Raw genomic sequence first — 20,429 nt, 5'->3', positions numbered from 1 at the left:
CAACCCTTGACTGAAGTACAGGGTCATGGGGGCCCGCACCATCCTCCTTCTGCTGTCGGGGGTGCTGTCCCTGACCCAGACATGGGCGGGTGAGTGCGGGGTGGGGAGGGAACGGGCTCTTTGGGGAGGAGTGCTGGGACCGGGAAGGGGGCTCGGCCTCTGCCGCTTGTAAAGCCCCCCTGCCCGTCGGGTCTGTCCCCGACTTCCCTCTGCAGACCAGCACTTGCGCCCTTTCTGGTGCGCCGCAGCTTTCACTCGCCCGACCCCCTCCCAAGCCCATGTCCCTCGTCACTTCCCTTGGTCCCCAGCGCCCTTGTACCAGGGGCCTGAGCAGCGGAGGGTGGAGCCGAGTCTCAGCCCCTCCCTCCCCCAGGCCCCCATGCCATGAGGTATTTCTACACCTCTGTGTCCTGGCCCGGCAAGCAGCCCCGCTTCCTCATCGTCGGCTACGTGGACGACACGCAGTTCGTGCGGTTCGACAGCTACGCGGAGGAGCCGCGGGTGGAGCCGCGGGCGCCCTGGATGGAGGCGGTGGGGCGGGAGGACCCGGGGTACTGGGAGCGGGAGACGCAGGCCGCCAAGGGCCACGCACAGACTTTCCGAGTGAACCTGAACACCCTGCGCGGCTACTACAACCAGAGCGCGGGCGGTGAGCTACGGCCGGGGTCCAGGTCCCTTCGCCCGGGTCGGGTTCTCGGGTCAAAGGTCACCGCGGGCGGGGATCCCCAACCACCATCACCCTGAGGATCCCGCGGGGCGGAAGCCTGTTGTGCTTTCCGTTCAGGATTGATCTCTGCGGGCGGGGCAGGGGCTCACACCCTCCAGAGCATGTACGGATGCAACATGGGGCCTGCGGGCCGCCTCCTCCGCGGCTACATTCAGTTCAGCTATGATGGCGCCGACTACCTCGCCCTGAACGAGGACCTGCGCTCCTGGACTGCGGCTGACATGGCGGCTCAGATCTCCAAGCGCAAGTCAGAGGCTTCAAGTAATGCTGAGCTCAGCAGAGCCTACCTGGAGAGCATCTGTGTGCGGTGGCTGCACAAGTACCTGCAGATGGGGAAGGAGACGCTGCTGCGTGCAGGTGAGAGGCTTGGAGTCCCCTGGACTCCCCTCGGGCAGGCAGTGCTCCTCCAAGGGCGCAGACCACGGAGTCCGTGTCCACAGCTGCCTGGCCGAGACCTGAAGAGCCAGGAGCCTCCGGGCTGCCGTGTTCTGTCACAGCGACCTCGTGGATCAGTGGGCTCCTGCCCTGCAGGAGGAGGGCAGAGCCTCCCTGACACTCCCCACAGGTCCCTGCCCCAGGCCACCTAGAAAGCCAGGACTGTCTTCAGACTGTGCTCTCCTCTGAGAGATGGTGGAGGCCTGGCTGCAGCTTCTCTGAGTCCCACCCTCCTCCAGGGTCAGGGCGCCTGGGTCCCTGCGCGCCTTAGAGATCCGCTGTCTCTGGACTTAGGCGCCTTCCACTGCTTTGCAGGGAATAGGAGGTTGTCCCTGATGTCCACTCCGGAGTCTGAGTTTGAAGCTTTGTTTTCAAAATGAATCGTCTATTCAGAGGGTCGTCACCGTGGCCTGCGTGGGTGACCCGAGTGTGGATTTTATGCGTCTTCCCACTCAGATCCCCCAGAGACACGTGTAACTCGCCACCCCAACGCTGAAGGTGAAGTTACCCTGAGGTGCTGGGCCCTGGGCTTCTACCCTGCGGAGATCAGCGTGACCTGGCTTCGAGATGGGGAGGACATGACCCAGGAGATGGAGTTTGTGGAAACCAGGCCTGGAGGAGATGGAAGCTTCCAGAAGTGGGCGGCTGTGCGGGTGCTTTCTGGACAGGAGCAGAGATACACCTGCCGGGTGCAGCATGAGGGGCTGCCTGAGGCCCGCACCCTGACATGGGGTAAGGGGGTTGAGAGGGGCTGAACTTCTGAGAGAATACAAAGTCCTCTGGACACCCTCAGAAAATAAAGAGCAAGTCTGAAGGTTGGGCCTTTCACTTTCCTTCACAGAGCCAACCTCTCAGCCCTTTGCCCTCAAAATTGGCATTGTGGTTGTTGTTCTTCTCTGTGTCCCTGGAGCTGTGGTGGGCGCTGTGGTGTGGAGCAAGCAGCAGTCAGGTAGGAAAGGGCTGAATGGTTCTGAGCTTTCTAGTGTCCCAGTTTGCTGTGCTTCACTAATGGGGGTGCTGTTGTATGTTGTCTGTCTGATTTGCTGACACTCCTTGTTGTGAAGCATTTGTGAACATGAAAGGGATACTTTTCACATTGGCAATTCTGGTGATGGGTCCTGATGTCCAGCAGTCAGAAGTCACAGGGGATGTTCCTGCTGAGGAGAGACCTCTAGGAGGAGATTGGTCTCATCCACCAGCACTTTCTTTCTCTCTCTTACTCCTTTATTTTTTCCCCAACTCCAGTATCACTTTCTTGATCAATGGAATGTTGATTACAGGAATATTATTGCAACGAGGGTGGTGTCATCAGTCATGGATGACCTGCCATTTGTTGTTGTCCCACAGACAGTGACAGTGCCCCGTGATCTGATTCATCTCTTCCACTGCACAAAGGTGAGGAGACTTGATGTGAGAAGGGTTTGGAGCAGAGGAGACAGGACTGGGTTGTGGAGATTCTTTGGATTGGATGTTTTGAACATGTGGTTTTCTGTTCAGAATGTTGCCATTCATGTGACTCAACAGAGTTGAGTTTATTGTTTTCTTTCACAGTGTTAGGCAGCTTCCTTTCATGGGATTGCATTGATGGAAGACTTCTTCACAACCCTGCTTTGTGACATGAAAATCCACTGATTCTATTTCTGTTAAGGTGCTTTTCAAAATGTCCGTATTCCTTTAACATCGAGTGAGGCTGTGGGGAGAGTGAGCCACCTTACCCACCCTCCAGCACCCCTTTCCCCAGCTGACCTGTGTTCTCTTCCCTGACCACTTTCCTGCTCCTGGGGACATGGGTCTGCTATGTTCTATCCTTGTTTGCTTGCTAATTTCTAATTAAGAATGGCACATAAAAATGAGAATACAGGTTTGCATTTGTTCTTTCCTTTATTTCAGGGAGGGTTGTAAAGAATTGGCTATTTTCTAATTTTGTTTTGTGGGACCCAAGTCTGAATACAGAAGTATATTCCTAAAATTTGAGAGAAAAAAATAAATGGGAGCACCAGAAGTTTCCAAAATTTCCATAATTGTTGTGTTGTATCTGTTGCAGATGAGGATGACAGAAGGTTATGAGGAACTGAGCGTGGATGGGTCTGTGCTCAGTGCCAAGTGGCTTTGATGTGGCCATTCTTTGAAGTGGGTCATTTTATCCCATTCCTTGTCCCAGTTTCTTCAGTAGAACTTTGTGCCACCAGGACCTGTGATCATAAGGACTCAGCCATTTATTGCCTGGCCTATGTCTTGACTCCATGACAATGGGCATCGTGGGTTTTGTATGACCAGGTCAGGCAGCTGTAGTGCCCAGCACAGTCTTTGGGTGATTGTTATATCTGTGAAAGATTGAGACTTGGGGCTGCATGGTGGTGCACCTTGTTACTGCACATGCGAACATGCAGAAGGACCTGGCTTCTAGCCCCCTGTCCTCACCTGCAGAGAGGAAACTTCATTCCTTGTGAAGCAATGACTACAAATGCTTCTCTCCCCCTCTGATTTTCTATAATTACACAATTTATTTCTGCCCAGTGATGTAAAAAATAAAAAACAGAACAAAAAGGAAATGCCACTGACCTACAGTGATAATTCTGGTGAAAAAAAAATCTGAGGCTATTTCCTAGTGGACAAATTAATTTTATTCTCTTCTGTGTGTCCTCATGTTTTGACAGTAGCAGGAAGCTTCCTACTTGTAGTTTTCATAAGAACCAGGGTGGCCCCTGCACCAAGAATATCAGAATAGGGATTTTTAGTCATCCTGGTCTTGTCGGGCTGAGCTTCACTGACGGGAGACAGATGACCCGGGACTCATGGTTGAGCTGTAGGCAATATCTCTTTATTCATGCAGGATGCAGCACAATCTATACCGGGCTAGACTAAAACTAAAACGAACAATGCTGTCCTTATATACTTTCCAAGTAGGGTGTGAACAGGATGTGATGTAGAGAAGGTGGAGAGAAAACTGACTGGTGAAAATCAGGCTGTGACAAGGAGATGGGGAGGAGCAAAACCACATCATGAACCAGTGGGGATTGAACCAATGCCATGCAGTAGTTATGTAAATAGAATGCAGTGTTAAGCAGGGTGGATTAAACCAAATGAAACAGAAGGGGTTTTTAGAAGCAGAATTAGAAGCATGCCAACATGGTCTTACCATCCTTCAAGAAGTATACCATGGATTACTCTTCCCATATTTTCCCCAACATTTCTTTAAAGATCCACAATACTTTGCAGCTTCTGTCTTTATAAACACCCACCTTAGTCCCAGACTACAGCATTCCCACTAGAATATAGGCTACACAGAAGCAAAAGTCTTGGCTGTTTTCAGTTCTTTATTCCTCTGGGATTATGACCGCAGGCTATTTCTATCTTGCCCTAGTGGAATAGAGCTCTGGAGAAGTGAAGTTCCAGGACACACTGGTGAGGTCATTTTCCCTGGGAGGTCAGGATCTGCAGCTAAAAGTCAGTGAACACAACAACATGTTTAATAAATAGGAACCTAAAAGGAGGAGTAAAGCAGATGAAAATAGGGATCTCTGAGTGGAAAGAAGCTAGGAAGTCTACTTTAGGGGTTGAGTGGCAGTATCACGTATACAGCTTAACTCAAATACAAGGGGTCAAGGTTCTGATCTCCAGGTACATTTGGTAAAGCCTCACCAGTGGTGAAGCAATGATGCAGTTGTCTCTTTCTCCTCCCTATCTACCCCCTCTTCCCTCCCAACTTCTCTGTCCTAGAAAACAAGAGGGGAAAAAAAAAGGAAATAATGGCTTCTGGGTGCAGCAATTTGTGGTACCAGCAAAGAGCCCTAGTGATCACCTTGGTGGCCATAAAACAAAAGACATTATTAGTCATTTATTAGGCTAATAAGATTACAGAGTATAGTTCCACACTGCACCCACTACAAAAGTTCTAGACCTTCTGTTTTCCAACTGTAAGTACACTAGTTCTCACAAAGCCTTAGAAAAATTTGTTTACTACTTCTGTTTACTTTTTTTGAAAGTCACTGTATTTTCATTCTCTAGATTCCACATGTGAGTAAAATCATATATATATATATTTTTTTTTTTTTCTCCATGGTTATCACGGTGCCTACACTACGAATCCACTGATCCTGGTGGTCATCTTTTTTCAATTTTTGTTGCTGTTATAGTTGTTTTTGGATAGGACAGAGAGAAATTGAGAGAGGAAGGGAAGACAGAAGAGAGAGAGAGAGTGATAGACACCTGCAGACCTGCTTCACTGCTTACCAATTGACCCTCTTGCAGGTGGGGAGCCAGGGCTCTGTTAGAAGCAGTAACTTTAGAATTGCTTTAAGTAAAATTTTAAGCATGAGTTGTAAGTATAGGTGCTTTTCTGCCTGCAGTGGAAAATTCCTGTAAAAAAATGGGGGCTAGACAAAACCCACACACCAAGATGTAAGCCACCTGTTGTTTGTCTTAAAGAGAATAGCTAGCCTAACCAAGTCCTTGAAACCCAACCCCTTGCTCAAGGTCGAGGGAGCTGATAGCCCAGTGGTCTTAGCTGACAATGAGAAAGTGTGGTGACCCTATTTTGCATAAAGGCTTGAAATTAGACAATTCTTATAAGCTGCTTAGGGTATTGCAATGTTTGAAATGATTGGATCCTGCGTTTTCTGTAAAATGCTATTGAGTGTGTGATAAAATTCTAGTTTTGCATATTCCCCACCCAAAATGTACTCTAAAATCCTATAACTTGTGTGGTTTGAGCCTTGTTCAGGGTCGAGCTTGGTAGACTAACATCAGTCACCACTCGGCCCGGATTGCAATTCGTAAATAAACATTTTTTGCTTCCTTGCAGTGGATGGAGATTTGATTTTTGCTCTGTAACAGGCTTAAGCCTGGATCCTTGCATTTCACACTGTGTGCCTCACACTGATGCACTACTGCCTGCCCCCCATGTCTATATCTTTATGTCCCCCCCCCCTTATTTTCTGTGTTCCTGCCTTCATTTGATTTCTTTTTTCTTTTTCTTTTCCTTTTTAACCAAAGCATTCATCAGCTCTAGCTTATAGTGGGTTGGGGGATTGAACCAGAACTCCTCAGGTATGAGAGTCTCTTTGCATAACCATTATGCTACTTACCCTCTGCCCTACTGCCTTTCTAAGTCACACCTATACCTATTGTTACTTCTAAGTGTCCTTCCTTCATTCCCCCCGACTCTGTTAATGAAAACAGTACCTCTTTACTTACTTCACTAAGCATAATCACCTCCAGACTCATCCATTTGTCTCAAAGGGCACCATTTCATCTTTTTTCATTACAGACTAGTATTCCATGTAGTATATATCCTACCACTTCTTTTTTTAATGAAAGTATGCAAGTTTTGTGAAATACCTACAGAAAAAAAACCAGAAGTATAATATGTGTTGGGTAGTATGCCAGCTCCCCCTGGCTTCTGCTTAACCATATGCCTATATAGGGATTGATTGATCCCATTCAAAGCTTTGGTCTATTTACATAAATCACTTTTACATTTACATAAAGCACCACACTCCCTCCAGGGCATTGGTGGTTTAGTGGTAGAATTCTCACCTGCTCCACCCCCTCTCCTCTCCTTGTCACACCCTGATCCTCTCCTTGTCACACCCTGATCTTCCACCAGTCACTTTTCACTCCACCCTCTCTATATCACATCCTATTTCCACCCTACTTGGAGAGTATAAAAACAGCTGCTCTTCTGATTAAAGACACTTGGAAATTGCTTTCCGGCTCTGAGAGTTCCAGAGTGTATCTCCTGCAAAGTTAGTGTGGCACGAGTTCCAGATCCCTCTCCCACGCAGCAGCCTAGATTGGCTCCAGTTGAGTTCTCTCCAACCCAGAGAGCACTAGCTTGGGAAGAAGCACCTTCAGGCTATCCCGGCAATATGTAGTAAAAGGATGTTTTTTTCTATTTTTGAATACTTATTTAATAATGTATTACAAGATGATTAGATTATAGAGGAATAGTTTCACACTGCAACCATCACCAGAGTTTGGAGACATCCCCACACCACACCAATAATAAACACCATAGTACTCACAAAAGAAAATATTGGGAGAATATTCAATGGACTATAGTTTATCACAGAAGATTTTAGGTCTCAGAAGAAGGAATGGGAGGATTATGAAAGTCTGGGGCCTACATCCTTATGGTAGAATAAGATGATGATTTGGTTGAAGGTGAAATATACTGATTATCTGAGGTTTTTTTTGTTTTTGTTTTTGTTTTTTTGTTGTTTGCCTCCAAGACTGTTGCTGGGGCTCGGTGCCTGCATTATGAATCCACTGCTCCTGGAGGCCATTTTTCCCATTATGTTGCCCTTGTTGTTGCACTTGTTGTAGTTGTTATTGTTATTATAGCTGTTGTTGTTGCTATTAGATAGGACAGAGAGAAATCAAGAGATGAGAGGAAGACAGAGGGGAGAGAAAAATAGACCCCTACAGACAGACCTGCTTCACTGCTTGCGAAGTGACCCCCTGCAGGTAGGGAGCTGGGGGCTCGAACTGGGATCCTTGTGCTGGCCCTTGTGATTTGCGCCATGTGCGCTAAATCTGCTGCGCTAAATCTGCTGCGCTATTGCCCAGCATCCTTGATTATCTGTTTTAATGAAAAGTAGGAATGTACTCTTCTTTAACTTTTACTAAATATTTATTTATTTTCCCTTTTGTTGCCCTTGTTTTTTTTATTGTTGTTGTTGTTGTTGTTATTGTTGTTATAGATGTTTTCATTGTTAGACAGAAGAGAGAGAAATTGAGAGAGGAGAAGACAGAGAGGGGGAGAGAAAGACAGACACCTAGAGACCTGCTTCACCGCTTGTGAAGCAACTCCCCTGCAGGTAGGGAACCAGGGGCTTGAACTGGGATCCTTTACACAGGTCCTTGTGCTTTGCACCACTTGAGCTTAACCCACTGCTGTACCGCCGGACTCCCAGGAATGTACTCTTCTGACAATAAAAATACTATAAATCAACACTTCCTCAATAAAATAATGAAATATTGGAACTGGGAAAAGTCGTAGTGTTAAAAGTGGAAAATGACAAAGTAAAAATAATGAAATTCTTATACTTGAAGAAATTTTGTTATATTTTCTTCTGCTCTACTGTTTGTCTTCCTCCTGCTGCCCGAATGTAGCTTGCTCTCTCCATCTCTCTCTCTCTCTCTCACACTCTCTCTCTCCTGTCCCTCTCCGTCTCCCTGTCTCTCTCATAATGAGTAGAGTTTAGTGCCCCGGCCCTTCACTCTCCAGATGTTATCTCCTTAATTAGTTCACTCATCACATCTAAGAGAGCCATTTCTCAATTCCTCTGTCTCCTCAGTTCCTTTCTTCCTCCCCAAGCCCAAGGTTGCTCTTATCTACCATTGTATCATTCCTATGATACTACTTTGAGAAAAACCTCACAGCCCAGTTCTGACCTACCAGGATGTCTTCTGATTTTTGCCAGATGGGTATGTGCACAGTTTGAAAAGTCCAGTGCAACTACAAGTCTCACAGTAAAGATGGTTGTCCCTCATTTTTCATGCACCCCATTTCCTGAATCTTAGAGGCCTGTTTGACATTTAGGTGATTTTCTAAGTGTTTCTTCTATGTGTCTACACACCATGATCATAATACTTCCCTTTGTGTCTCATCATTCATGCTTCAGCCCTTCTTTCACACCCCCAGCCAGCCGTTATAAGCGTGGTTAGCTCACTGTGCAGTATTTGCATTTTATTAATAATGGCACATACTGAACACTTAGCAGACCTCAATACTTTTCCTTTATTGGATTAATTTAGATTATTCCTTGATAATGATTTCCTTTCTTTTCTTTGAGAAGAATATACTTTAAGCAGTTACTACAAGAATTCATTCCCCCAAGGAGTTGGGCAATAGCACAGTGGGTTAAGCGCATGTGGCACAAAGCAAAAGAACTGTTGTAAGGATCCTGGTTCGAGCCCCCAGCTCCCCACCTGCAGGGGAGTCACCTTATAAGCGGGTGAAGCAGGTCTGCTGGTGTCTATCTTTCTCTCCCTTTCAGTATCTCTCTCTCTCTCTCTCTGGCGGGGTGGTCTCCAGGGGAAAGGTAACGGGCTGGTTCTTTCTCGCTCATGACAGGGGTGACACGAAGTAAAAGACACCAGGGGACTCTTAGCGTGTCTAGAATCAGTAGAATCCTAGAATCCGTAGAATCCTAGAGTCCTAGAATCCTAGAGTCCCAGAATCCGTAGAATCCTAGAGTCCATTTATTAGCAAAGTGGACATGAGTTAAATAGATAAGCAATGAAGGAAATTATTGTTGAAATATGTCAGAAATTACAGGTTTCTTAACGGTCGGCATGCCCCTAAGGTAGGGGGCTAGTATGACAGGAATTGATGAGATACAAAACAGTTATTCTCCATGACGCAAGCAACTTAATTATCCAAAGATATCTGAGAGAAGCATAGGGGTTATACCCATAGGGTGAGACAGAGAGAAGATGGATATCAAAAAGCCATATAGTTTGGAATTTCTCTTGTCTGGGGTCTGAGGTGTGTGATGAAGTGTGTGATAAGGTGTGTTCTTCTGTGATCAGAAGGTGACTTTGAATAAGTGAATCTGTGGCCATGTGGCCTGCAGTTAATGGAGGGAAGTACTGGGGTTTCTGTGGGCCTGAGAGTCAAGAAGGAAAGAACCAAGTCTGAGTTTCCCCCCTTATGCTCACCTTGGTTGAGAGAGACTTACAAAGAGGTTATCTTCTTAGACCTCCATCCAAGGACGGGGATGGTTCTCCCTAAGCTCTATCAGGCTTACACATGGTCCCAACATCTCCCCCTTCTCTGTCTTCCCTTCCTCTCTTGATTTCTCTCTGTCCTATCCAACAACGACAACAACAATAATAACTACAACAGTAAAACAACAAGGGCAACAAAAGGAAGTAAATAAATTAATATTAAAAAAAGAATTCATTCTCTGAACCAACTTTCTTAATATAAGATTTTTTTTCAGTTGGAAACAGAAAAAATTAAAACACAGCCAACCTAGATAATTTGTAGACATCATGAGTCCACTAAATGCAACCTTTGTTTCATCATGTCATTTCTGTCAATGAGCCCAGGTTTCAGAAGAGGCAGCTCAACCATAAGAAGCCACAGTTTGCTGTGATGTTTTCCATCCATCAGTCACTGAGGAAGCCACCACTGAGTCCAATAATGCTGTAGTTGGTACTCAAATTTTGTTTGAATAATGCAATTAGACGATTAATCATTAGAGCAGAATTGCTGCGTTGCTGACAGTCAGAAGCAGAATTTTCTAAAATATTTCTGTCATTATTTTTTTGCATACATTTTGAATACTTAAATGAAATCTACCTGAAACTAAACAGTTGTAAGGGAAGTGCTAACTTCCTGACACTAGAAACTGTTCGAGGTAGAAGATGTTTTATAAAGGAACCCTGGCAATTCCTTTATAACTCCAGAATTCTACTAAGATGTTTCTCTGTAGCTGATTGGGACTATTTTCATTATATTCTGTTGATAAACTCTCTTGTGAGGCACAAAAGTGACTGTGAACACCAGTGGTTGATTTCTTGAGACAGCTTCTAAGAGGCTGATATCTGGGAAATCTGGTCAATTTGTCCTAAGAGTTGATTTTCACTCAGTTTCTCCCTCCCCCCTCAGCTAAATAAAATCCTCCTGACCTTAATCCCATCCTTCTCCAGGGAGAGTCTCCAGTGAGCACAGGCCCTGTTCTGGGCTCCTGGACATCGCTGAATGAAGGGAGCAGATGGCTAGTCTATTTTCCCTCTGATCTGGGGAGCAGGCCCTATCAGGTGGAATGAACACATAAAGTAAACTTTGAAGTGGATGTGCTGACATTTCCTCACATTTGGGGTCTAAACATAGGAACTAAGGGCTTTCTAGAAACATGCTTGCTTCTCTGATTAAATGGGATTTTTCCCTTAATTAAAGTAATCCCAACTATGACTAAAGAAAAACTGTAGCTTCTCAAAACAAAGATTGTGTGAAACCTGGATATGTTAGATCTTTTATTGTTTGAATACATTGCTTTGCCAATGTGATGACCTTTCCCACAATCCAGGAGTCTGCTGTCAGCTGCTGTATCAAACTGAGATGTTGCCCAGGACATGAGTTTGTTGTGAATTGAGCTTGCTGGATACTATGGTTCTGGTGTTTGGTGTCCTGCAGTGGTTATTATTCGAAAAGCAGGTAGACTGTTGTAACCTTTGCAGGTTTATTTATTTAATTATTTATTCATTTACTTTCCCTTTTGTTGCCTTTGTTTTTTATTATTGTTGTAATTGATGTTGTCATTGTTGTATAGGACAGAGAGAAATGGAGAGAGGAGGGGAAGACAGAGGGAGAGAGAAAGAGAGACACCTGCAGACCTGCTTCACCACTTGTGAAGTGAATCCCCTGCAGGTGGGGAGAGGGGGCTGGAACCCAGAACCAACCATGATTCTTAGTCAGTCTTTGCACTTAGTGCCACATGCACTGAACCCGCTGAGCTACTGCCCGCATCCCTGCAGGGTTTTTTTTAATGATTATTTATTTATTTATTTATTTATTTATTTATTTATTTATTTTCAGTAGAGACAGAAGTTGAAAGAGAAGGATAAACATAAACAGAAAGACAGAAAAAACAGACACTAACAGCTCTGCTTCACTTTTTATGAAGAATTCCTCTTGTAGTTGGTGACTTATTCATTCATTTATTTATTTATTTATTCATTTATTTTAAAAAGAAGACATTAACAAAACCCTAGGACAAGAGTGGTAAAACTGCACAAAATTCCAACCTCCAGATCTTCTTATCCCATCCCCTCTCCTGATAGCTTTCCTATTCTTTATCCCTCTGTGAGTATGGACCCAAGGTCATTGTGGGATGCAGAAGGTGGAAGGTCTGGCTTCTGTAATTGCTTCCCCATGGAACATGGATACTGACTGTTTAATCCATACTCCCACCCTGCTTTGCAGGGTTTTTTATGCCCTGTAATTAGCAATTCATTAACTCATAGCTTTCTCTGCTCCTTATTAACTTCTTGGAGTCCCTTAATTAGTAGATTGATCATCTTTTCTCTACTTCATTTTTCTTTTGTAAAAAAGTTGTTCATGTATTTTTTTTATTTACTTATATATTTGAAAGATAGAAAAAAAAGAAAGATAGAGAGAAACATAGAGAGGGAGATAGAAACATCTGCAGCGGTGCTTCACCACTTGTGAAACTGTCCTACTCCAGGAGTGGAGAAGAGGCATTTCCCTTGGCCCTTGAACACTGTAACATGTGCACTCTACCCGGTGCAGCACTACCTGAACCCACTGTTAATCTTTTTTTTTTTTTTAGTGATTTATTATTGATATACACAATTATAAGATAATAGGAGTGCTACCCATGCTGTTTCCACCACCAGAGTTTTGAATGTCCAATTCCTCCACTATAAGCTATAGCAGTTCTCTTAAGCTTGTGGACATGGATTAACTATTATTTCAACATCTGTCTCCTATATTTGTATATATTTGCCTCCCCCACCCCGCCATGGTCTCATCTTCTCTTCCTTCCTAGGTCACACACATATATACCTGTTACTACCTCTAAGTATCCCTTCCTTCTTCCTCTTCTCTCTCCGGGTTCTGATGGAGTTGGAGTTCAGAGCCCTCTGGTCATCTTCCCTCTATCTGTTCTCCCCCATTGGGGATATGGATAAAAATTCTTTTGGGGGTGCAGCAACTAGGAGTTCCGGTTTCTGTAAATGCTTCTCTGTTGCATTGGCAGGTTGATCCATACCCCCAGCCTGTTTCTTTCTTTCTTTTTTTTCTTTATTGGGAGACTAATGTTTTATATTCGACAGTAAATACAATAGTTTGTACATATAACATTTCTCAGTTTTCCACATAACAATACAACCCCCACTAGGTCCTCTGTCATCATTTTCTAGGACCTGTACTCTCCCCCCACCACCCTACTCCCAGCCTATTTCTATTTTTCCCTAGTGAGGTAGGGCTCTGGAGAGGTGAGGTTCCAGAACATATTGGTGGGGTCATCTGCCCAGGGAAATCAGAACGGAATCATGACAGAGCCTGCAACTGAGTGGCTGAAGATGGTAAGACATAAAGCATAAAAAAAAAAAAAATCAGCAATGAACAGGGACAAAAAGTAGAAACAGAGCTGATGAGAATAGGTATCTTGGGGTGAAAAGAAGCTAGGAAGTCCATTTTAGGCATGCTCCTGGAGGCCCACAACCATGGTAGTTTTTGCTTGAGTTTGATAGTTAACATGGAGTTGTCTGAGAAGATGGTGTTAGAGTAGAGAAAAAAGGCTAGAACGTTGGATTAGGGCAGAGAGTAGCTCCCAATTTAGAAAAATATATATGAATAAAATTAACTATTTACCACCTACACCTGACCCAGGGCCCATATACATTTATAGTTAGCACAGAAGCCTGTGTGACCTTAGTGTCCCTGTTGGTCTGAGCTCTTAGTTCACTGCCACAGCTGGGAACCTTCCAGGCTGCACTCAGTTCAGGAACAGTCTTCCTTGAGTGGCACGGCAGGATGACCCAGCCTCCTTTCAGATAGTGGGGCTGTTCCTAATATCACTTTATGCTAAGGGCAAGGTCCTTATGGAGGAGGCCAGCAGAATGATATTCTTACAGTTACTCTCTCCTGCTTTTCACTTCTTTTCCATTTATATAATCCTTTAGTAGTAAAAAAAAAAATTAGTATTCTAGTTAATCTCTTAAATTATTCATTTCTGCTATCACACTTTTTAATGTCCAAGTTATTATGATAGAGAGGTTGAGACTCGGGAGGGAAAGGATGAGAGAAGCAGTGCACTGCTCAGCTCTGGCTTGTGATGGTGCTGGGGATTGAATTTGCCACCTCTGCAGACTTGAGTAAGCAAGTTGAGGCTCTGATGGGCTGACATCTGTCCCTAATTCTAACCAACCTTTCTAGTAGAATCCATGTTAAGATTAAAAATGAATGCGATTTGTTTGTTTATTTATTAACTTATAGCCACCAGATTTTTACTAGAGTTCAGTGTCTACAGGACTCTGCCACTAATTTGGGTGGACATCTTTTTCCTTTTTATATTCACTTACTTTGGATAGAGACAGAGAGAAATTGAGAGGAGGGGAAGACATGTGGAGAGAGAGAGAGATACAGTACTGCTTTACAGATCATGAAGCTGTGAAGGTTGGAGGCTTGAACCTGGGTACTTGTGTATTGTAACATCCACAGTCTAAGACATGCCCCACATCCCAGTCCCTTCTTTTACCTTGTCTTTTTTTTTTTTTTTAAGTCATTCTGTTCATTGCAAGACGGTGAGAGATAAAGACAGAGAAGGAAGGAAAGGAAGAGAGAGGAGACAAAAAGTAGAGTCACCTACAACACTGGACCACTGCTAGTGAAATTTCCCCCTACAGGTGGGGATCAGGGACTTGAACTTTGGTTCTCATGCATGGTATTGTGGCCTCTCTCCTGTGAAAGTCACTACCCAGCACCACAGTGTGTGTGTGTGTGTGTGTGTGTGTAATTTGGTACTTATCTGTGTGAAGCTTTATTTTTATATATATACTTTAACCAAAACAACAGGTAAAGTGCAAAGGCCTTTATAAAAACACTGCAGTCTGTTAATGAGACAGACAAGATTGACAGTTGCCAATGATGCACGCACTTTTCACTAATTTCCAAAAAGTCTCTTTTCCTAAAAGCAACATGAAGTGGGTTTTAATACTCGTTGTGAAATGATAAAAATATAAAAATATTTTTTATTTCTGATGCGATAAATCTTGATATATAATCATCGTGTATAAAATTGTATGTTGAGTCCTCGCAAATCTATAAAAGTCAACAGCTGCCTTTGAGACTAAAACCTTTGAGAATCTCTGACTTTGTCCCTGGACCAGGACACAGGGAGCCAGTGTGACAAAATTCTTGATGCAGGAGAGGAGAGGAGGGGAGGGGAGGGGAGGGGGAGGAGGGGAGGGGAAGGGGAGGGGAGGGGAGGGGAAGGGGAGGGGAGGGGAGGGGAGGGGAGGAGAGGAGAGGAGAGGAGAGGAGAGGAGAGGAGAGGAGAGGAGAGGAGAGGAGAGGAGAGGAGAGGAGAGGAGAGGAGAGGAGAGGAGAGGAGAGGAGAGGAGAGGAGAGGAGAGGAGAGGAGAGGAGAGGAGAGGAAGTCAGTGTCAAGTCCCAGGTCACCAGGAGTGGCTTGCAGAGTCCCTATACTTTGGACAGTGTAGGGTCTGAGTTGCTCAGCGCTGGGGAGTCTCCAGCTCCCTGGAGTTTCACTTCTCTTTCAGGCGACTTGTGTCGGGTCATTCTGCCTGGAAACTGATGACACTTCAGCCAGCGCGCACTCCCATTGCAGGCCGGGGTCGAGAGCAGCCAATCAGTGCCCCGCAGGTCCTATCATGAAGATTTATTTCTCCGCCCAGTCTAAGTCAACAACCCTTGACTGGAAGTACAGCGCCATGGGGGCCCGCACCATCCTCCTTCTGCTGTCGGGGGTGCTGTCCCTGACCCAGACATGGGCGGGTGAGTGCGTGGTGGGGAGAGAACGGGCTCTTTGGGAAGCAGGGCGGGAACCGGGAAGGGGGCTCGGCCTCTGCCGCTTGTAAAGCCCCCCTGCCCGTCGGGTCTGTCCCCGACTTCCCTCTGCAGACCAGCACTTGCACCCTTTCTGGTGCGCCGCAGCTTTCACTCGCCCGACCCCCTCCCAAGCCCATGCCCCTCGCCACTTCCCTTGGCCCCCAATGCCCTCGGACCCTGGACCTGAGCAGAGGAGGGTGGGGCCGGGTCTCAGTCCCTCTCTCCCCCAGGCCCCCACTCCTTGAAGTATTTCGTCACCTCCCTGTCTCGGCCCGGCGAGGAGCCCTGGTACCTGGAAGTCGGCTACGTGGACGACACGCAGTTCGTGCGGTTCGACAGCGACGCGGAGCAGCCGCGAATGGAGCCGCGGGAGCCCTGGATGGAGGCGGTGGGGCGGGAGGACCCGGGGTACTGGGAGCGGGAGACGCAGGCCGCCAAGGAAAACGCACTGACTTTCCGAGTGGGCCTGAACACCCTGCGCGGCTACTACAACCAGAGCGCGGGCGGTGAGCGAGGCCCCGGGTGCAGGTCCCCCCACCCCGCAGGGTCTCGGGTCAGAGGTCACCGAGGGCGGGGATCCCCCACACACACCACCCGGGAGGAGCCCGCGGGGCGGGGGTCGGTTTCGCTTTCAGTTCAGGATTGATCTCTGCGGGCGGGGCAGGGACTCACACTTTCCAGTGGATGTACGGCTGCGACGTGGGGCCCGACGGCCGCCTCCTCCACGGGTATGAACAGTACAGCTACGACGGCGCCGACTACATCGCCCTGAACGACGACCTGCGCTCCTGGACCGCGGCAGACACGGCGGCTCAGATCACCAAGAGCAAGTCAGAGGTTTCAAGTGATACTGAACTCAGCAGAGCCTACCTGGAGAGCATCTGTGTGCCATGGCTGCACAAGTACCTGCAGATGGGGAAGGAGACACTGCTGCGCGCAGGTGAGAGGCCTGGAGTCGCCTGGGCTCCCCTTGGGCAGGCTGGGCTCCTCCAAGGGCGCAGACCCCGGAGTCCCTGTCCACAGCTGCCTGGGCAAGGCCTGAAGAGCCAGGAGCCCCTGGGCTGCCGTGTTCTGTCACAGCGACCTCGTGGATCAGTGGGCTCCTGCCCTGGAGGAGGAGGGCAGAGCCTCCCTGACACTCCCCACAGGACCCTGCCCCAGGCCACCTAGAGAGCCAGGACTGTCTTCAGACTGTGCTCTCCTCTGAGAGATGGTGGAGGCCTGGCTGCAGCTTCTCTGAGTCCCACCCTCCTCCCGGGTCAGGGCGCCAGGGGTCCCTGGTCGCCTTAGAGACCTGGGGTCTCCTGCTCGAGGCGCCTTTCAGGGCCTTACAGGGAATAGGAGGTTGTCCCTGATGCCCGAGTCTAGGCCGGGGTCTGGGTTTGAAGTTTGTTTTAAAAATGAATCGTCTATTCAGAGGGTCGTCATGGTGGCCTGCGTGGGTGACCCGAGTGTGGATTTTATGCTTCTTCCCACTCAGATCCCCCAGAGACACGCGTAACTCGCCACCCCAACGCTGAGGGTGAAGTTACCCTGAGGTGCTGGGCCCTGGGCTTCTACCCTGCGGAGATCAGCTTGACCTGGCTGCGAGATGGGGAGGATATGACCCAGGAGATGGAGTTTGTGGAAACCAGGCCTGGAGGAGATGGAAGCTTCCAGAAGTGGGCAGCTGTGCGGGTGCCTTCTGGACAGGAGCAGAGATACACCTGTCGGGTGCAGCATGAGGGGCTGCCTGAGCCCCGCACCCTGACATGGGGTAAGGGGGCTTGTGAGGGGCTGAACTTGTGAGAGAATGCAAAGTCCTCTGGACACCCTCAGAAAATAAAGAGCAAGTCTGAAGGTTGGGCCTTTCACTTTCCTTCACAGAGCCAACCTCTCAGTCCTCTGCCCTCATCATTGGCATCGTGGTAGCTGTTGTTGTTCTTCTCTGTGTCCTTGGAGCTGTGGTGGGCGCTGTGGTGTGGAGCAAGCAGCAGTCAGGTAGGAAAGGGCTGAATGGTTCTGAGCTTTCTAGTCTCCCAGTTTGCTGTGCTTCACTAGTGGGGGTGCTGTTGTATGTTGTCTGTCTGATTTGCTGACACTCCTTGTTGGGAAGCATTTGTGAAAATGAAAGGGATACTTTTCACATTGGCAATTCTGGTGATGGGTCCTGATGTCCAGCAGTCAGAAGTCACAGGGGATGTTCCTGCTGAGGAGAGACCTCTAGGAGGAGATTGGTCTCATCCACCAGCACTTTCTTTCTCTCTCTTACTCCTTTATTTTTTTTCCCCAACTCCAGTATCACTTTCTTGATGGAATGTTGATTATAGGAGTATAATTGTGATGGGGGTGAGGAGAGGCTGGACATTTCCTTTCTTTGTGTTTTTTGATTCTGTCCCAGTTCTCGTCACAGATCTAGAGACTCCCTTCTGGTCAGAGACCATGGCGTTTCTCTAGAATCTCCTGACCCAGTCCTCTCCCTGACCTCTCAAGTCCTGTTTTCTTCCCACAGGAGGAAAAGGAGGGATCTACAAACCAGCTGCAAGTAAGAATGGGGGTGGGTGGTCCTGGAGACCCTTGGGCTGACATAGATGGGAGTCCATGGAGGGCAGTCACACCCCATGTTTCTCCTGTGATGTCACCAGTCATGGGTGACCTGCCATTTGTTGTTGTCCCACAGACACTGACAGTGCCCAGGGATCTGATGCATCTTTTCCACTGCACAAAGGTGAGGAGACTTGATGTGAGAAGGGTTTGGAGCAGAGGAGACAGGACTGGGTTGTGGAGATTCTTTGGATTGGATGTTTTGAACATGTGGCTGTCTGTTCAGAATGTTGCCGTTACTGTGACTTAACAAAGCTGAGTTTATTGTTTTCTTTCACAGTGTGAGGCAGCTGTCTTCCATGGGACTGAATTGATGGAGGACTTCTTCATACCCCTGCTTTGTGACATGAAAATCCACTGATTCTCTTTCTGCTAAGGGCATCTCAAAATGTCCGTATTCCTTTAACATCGAGTGAGGCTGTGGGGAGAGTGAGCCACCTTACCCACCCTCCAGCACCCCTTTCCCCAGCTGACCTGTGTTCTCTTCCCTGACCACTTTCCTGCTCCCGGGGAGGTGGGTCTGCTATGTTCTATCCTTGTTTGCTTGCTAATTTCCAATTAAGAATGGCACATAAAAATGAGAATACAGGTTTGAATTTGTTCTTTCCTTTATTTCAGGGAGGGCTGTAACTGAATTGGCTATTTTCTACTTTTGTTTTGTGGGGCCCATGACTGAATACAGAAGTATATTCCTAAAATTTGAGAGAAAAAATAAATGGAAGCACCAGAAGTTTCCAAAATTTCCATGATTGTTGTGTTGTATCTGTTTCAGACAAGGATGGAAGAAAGTTATGAGGAACTGAGCATGGATAGGTCTGTGTCCAGTCAGTGCTCAGTGCCATGTGGCTTTGATGTGGCCATTATTTGAAGTGGGTCATTTTATCCCATTCCTTGTCCCAGTTTCTTCAGTCGACCCTGTGACACCAGGACCTGTGATCACAAGGACTCAGCCATTCATTGCCTGGCCTCTGTCCTGACTCCATGACAATGGGCATCATGGGTTTTGTATGACCAGGTCAGGCAATTGTGTTGCCCAGTATAGTCTTTAGGTAATTTTTATATAAGTAAAAGATTGTGACTTGGGGCTGCATGGTGGTGCAACTTGTTAACTACACATGCTGCTAACATGCAGAAGGACCTGGGTTCTAGCCCCCTGTTCTCACCTGCATGAAGGAATCTTCATTCCTCATGAAGATATGATGGCAGGTGTCTCTCTCCTCTTCAGTATTTATTCCCCTAATTATTTAATTCCTTGATGCTCTGTCAAGTAAAAAAAAAAAAAAAAAGAAGAGAAAAAGAAAATAAAGAAGAAAAACCACTGAGTCCTAGTGATAATTTTGCTGAATAAAAATATCTGAGGCTCTTTCCTAGTGGATAAACTAATCTCATTCTCTTCTGTGTGTCTCCACCTTTTGACAGTAGCAGGTGGCTTTTGGTTTGTCATAGTTCCCACAAGAACCAGGGTGGCCCCTGCACACAGAATGCCAGAAGTGGGCTTTTTAGTCATCCATATCCTTCTAGAACTATACCTTGGATAACTATACCTTGTCCCATATTTTCCCCAACATTTCTTTAAAGATCCACATTCAGACATTGTCAGACTGAAGGAATCATATACTTTCTCATCTTCATCAGGTGTCCCTACAGGATTTCTATCTTCTCTACAGGCTGTCTTGCTCCCTGCCCTCAACTGGGAGCTGGCTCAAACCAAACTTAAAGATTTCTAGAGTCCTCATTGTATTGACAATAATTAATCAATAGGCCCCATAATCCTAGGATCCTCTTTTCTGTAGAGAAAACTGTTCTCTGTGTTGTGGGCAGGAGGGCTGAAGAGTGATAAGTGGAGAGGAAGTTGAGGATGGAAAACAGCCCTGCTGAGAAAAGTGGAGCTGACATTAGTGCACATTGTGCTATAGTTGCCAGCAGAGACCCTGTGGCCTGAGGCTGACTAATGCAGACACTGCCTCCAGATTAGAGAGGGGCTCTACACCCCACCCTCATTCCCGTGATGTTCATTGGATCTAGGGAATTTCAGTGAACGGAAAACAACCAAGACTTCTGCATCTGTGTAGATTATATTCTAGTGGGAATGCTGCTGTCTGGGACTAAGGTGACTGTTTATAAAGACAGAAG

The 20,429-nt window shown here is 46.7% G+C and overlaps 2 protein-coding genes and 1 long non-coding RNA gene across 4 annotated transcripts; 2 read left to right on the top strand and 1 right to left on the bottom strand.

The window, feature by feature from the left end:
• Positions 1-9: 9 nt before the first annotated feature.
• On the top strand, positions 10-19,040 carry LOC103114573 (saoe class I histocompatibility antigen, A alpha chain-like). 2 transcript variants are annotated; one of them, XM_060189205.1, is made up of 8 exons: positions 10-89; positions 15,944-16,219; positions 16,378-16,653; positions 17,194-17,469; positions 17,580-17,693; positions 18,205-18,237; positions 18,373-18,420; positions 18,577-19,040. In XM_060189205.1, exons 1-8 carry the CDS (start codon positions 26-28, stop codon positions 18,579-18,581), a joined length of 1,092 nt encoding a protein of 363 aa, XP_060045188.1. In that variant the 5' UTR covers positions 10-25; the 3' UTR covers positions 18,582-19,040. The 2 variants fall into 2 exon arrangements, with proteins under 2 accessions (XP_060045188.1, XP_016044116.2); XM_016188630.2 differs by lacking the exon at positions 10-89 and adding an exon at positions 15,503-15,659.
• On the top strand, positions 361-3,183 carry LOC132538030 (saoe class I histocompatibility antigen, A alpha chain-like). Its single transcript, XM_060189213.1, has 5 exons — positions 361-649; positions 809-1,084; positions 1,619-1,894; positions 2,004-2,111; positions 2,714-3,183. The coding sequence occupies exons 1-5, from the start codon at positions 385-387 to the stop codon at positions 2,776-2,778; spliced, it is 990 nt and encodes a 329-aa protein (XP_060045196.1). The 5' UTR covers positions 361-384; the 3' UTR covers positions 2,779-3,183.
• LOC132538031 (uncharacterized) lies at positions 3,797-10,505 on the bottom strand. Its single transcript, XR_009549442.1, has 3 exons — positions 10,146-10,505; positions 6,359-6,502; positions 3,797-4,646 (listed from the first exon to the last, which is right to left on the bottom strand). It is a non-coding gene; the product is annotated as an uncharacterized LOC132538031 (long non-coding RNA).
• Positions 19,041-20,429: the final 1,389 nt, after the last annotated feature.

This window comes from Erinaceus europaeus, chromosome 4 (genome assembly GCF_950295315.1).
Source record: "Erinaceus europaeus chromosome 4, mEriEur2.1, whole genome shotgun sequence".
In the NCBI taxonomy this organism is placed as follows: domain Eukaryota; kingdom Metazoa; phylum Chordata; class Mammalia; order Eulipotyphla; family Erinaceidae; genus Erinaceus; species Erinaceus europaeus.
Note: the sequence above shows the minus strand (reverse complement) of the source record. Positions and strands in the feature narration are given on the sequence as shown.

Coding starts and splice junctions, on each gene's coding strand:
- LOC132538030 (XM_060189213.1), top strand. CDS start 385: ATGAGGTATTTCTACACCTCTGTGTCCTGGCCCGGCAAGCAGCCCCGC. Junction 650..808: donor CTACAACCAGAGCGCGGGCG/GTGAGCTACGGC, acceptor CGGGCGGGGCAG/GGGCTCACACCCTCCAGAGC. Junction 2,112..2,713: donor GTGGAGCAAGCAGCAGTCAG/GTAGGAAAGGGC, acceptor TTTCTTTCACAG/TGTTAGGCAGCTTCCTTTCA.
- LOC103114573 (XM_016188630.2), top strand. CDS start 15,536: ATGAAGATTTATTTCTCCGCCCAGTCTAAGTCAACAACCCTTGACTGG. Junction 16,654..17,193: donor GGAGACACTGCTGCGCGCAG/GTGAGAGGCCTG, acceptor CTTCCCACTCAG/ATCCCCCAGAGACACGCGTA. Junction 18,238..18,372: donor GATCTACAAACCAGCTGCAA/GTAAGAATGGGG, acceptor GTTGTCCCACAG/ACACTGACAGTGCCCAGGGA.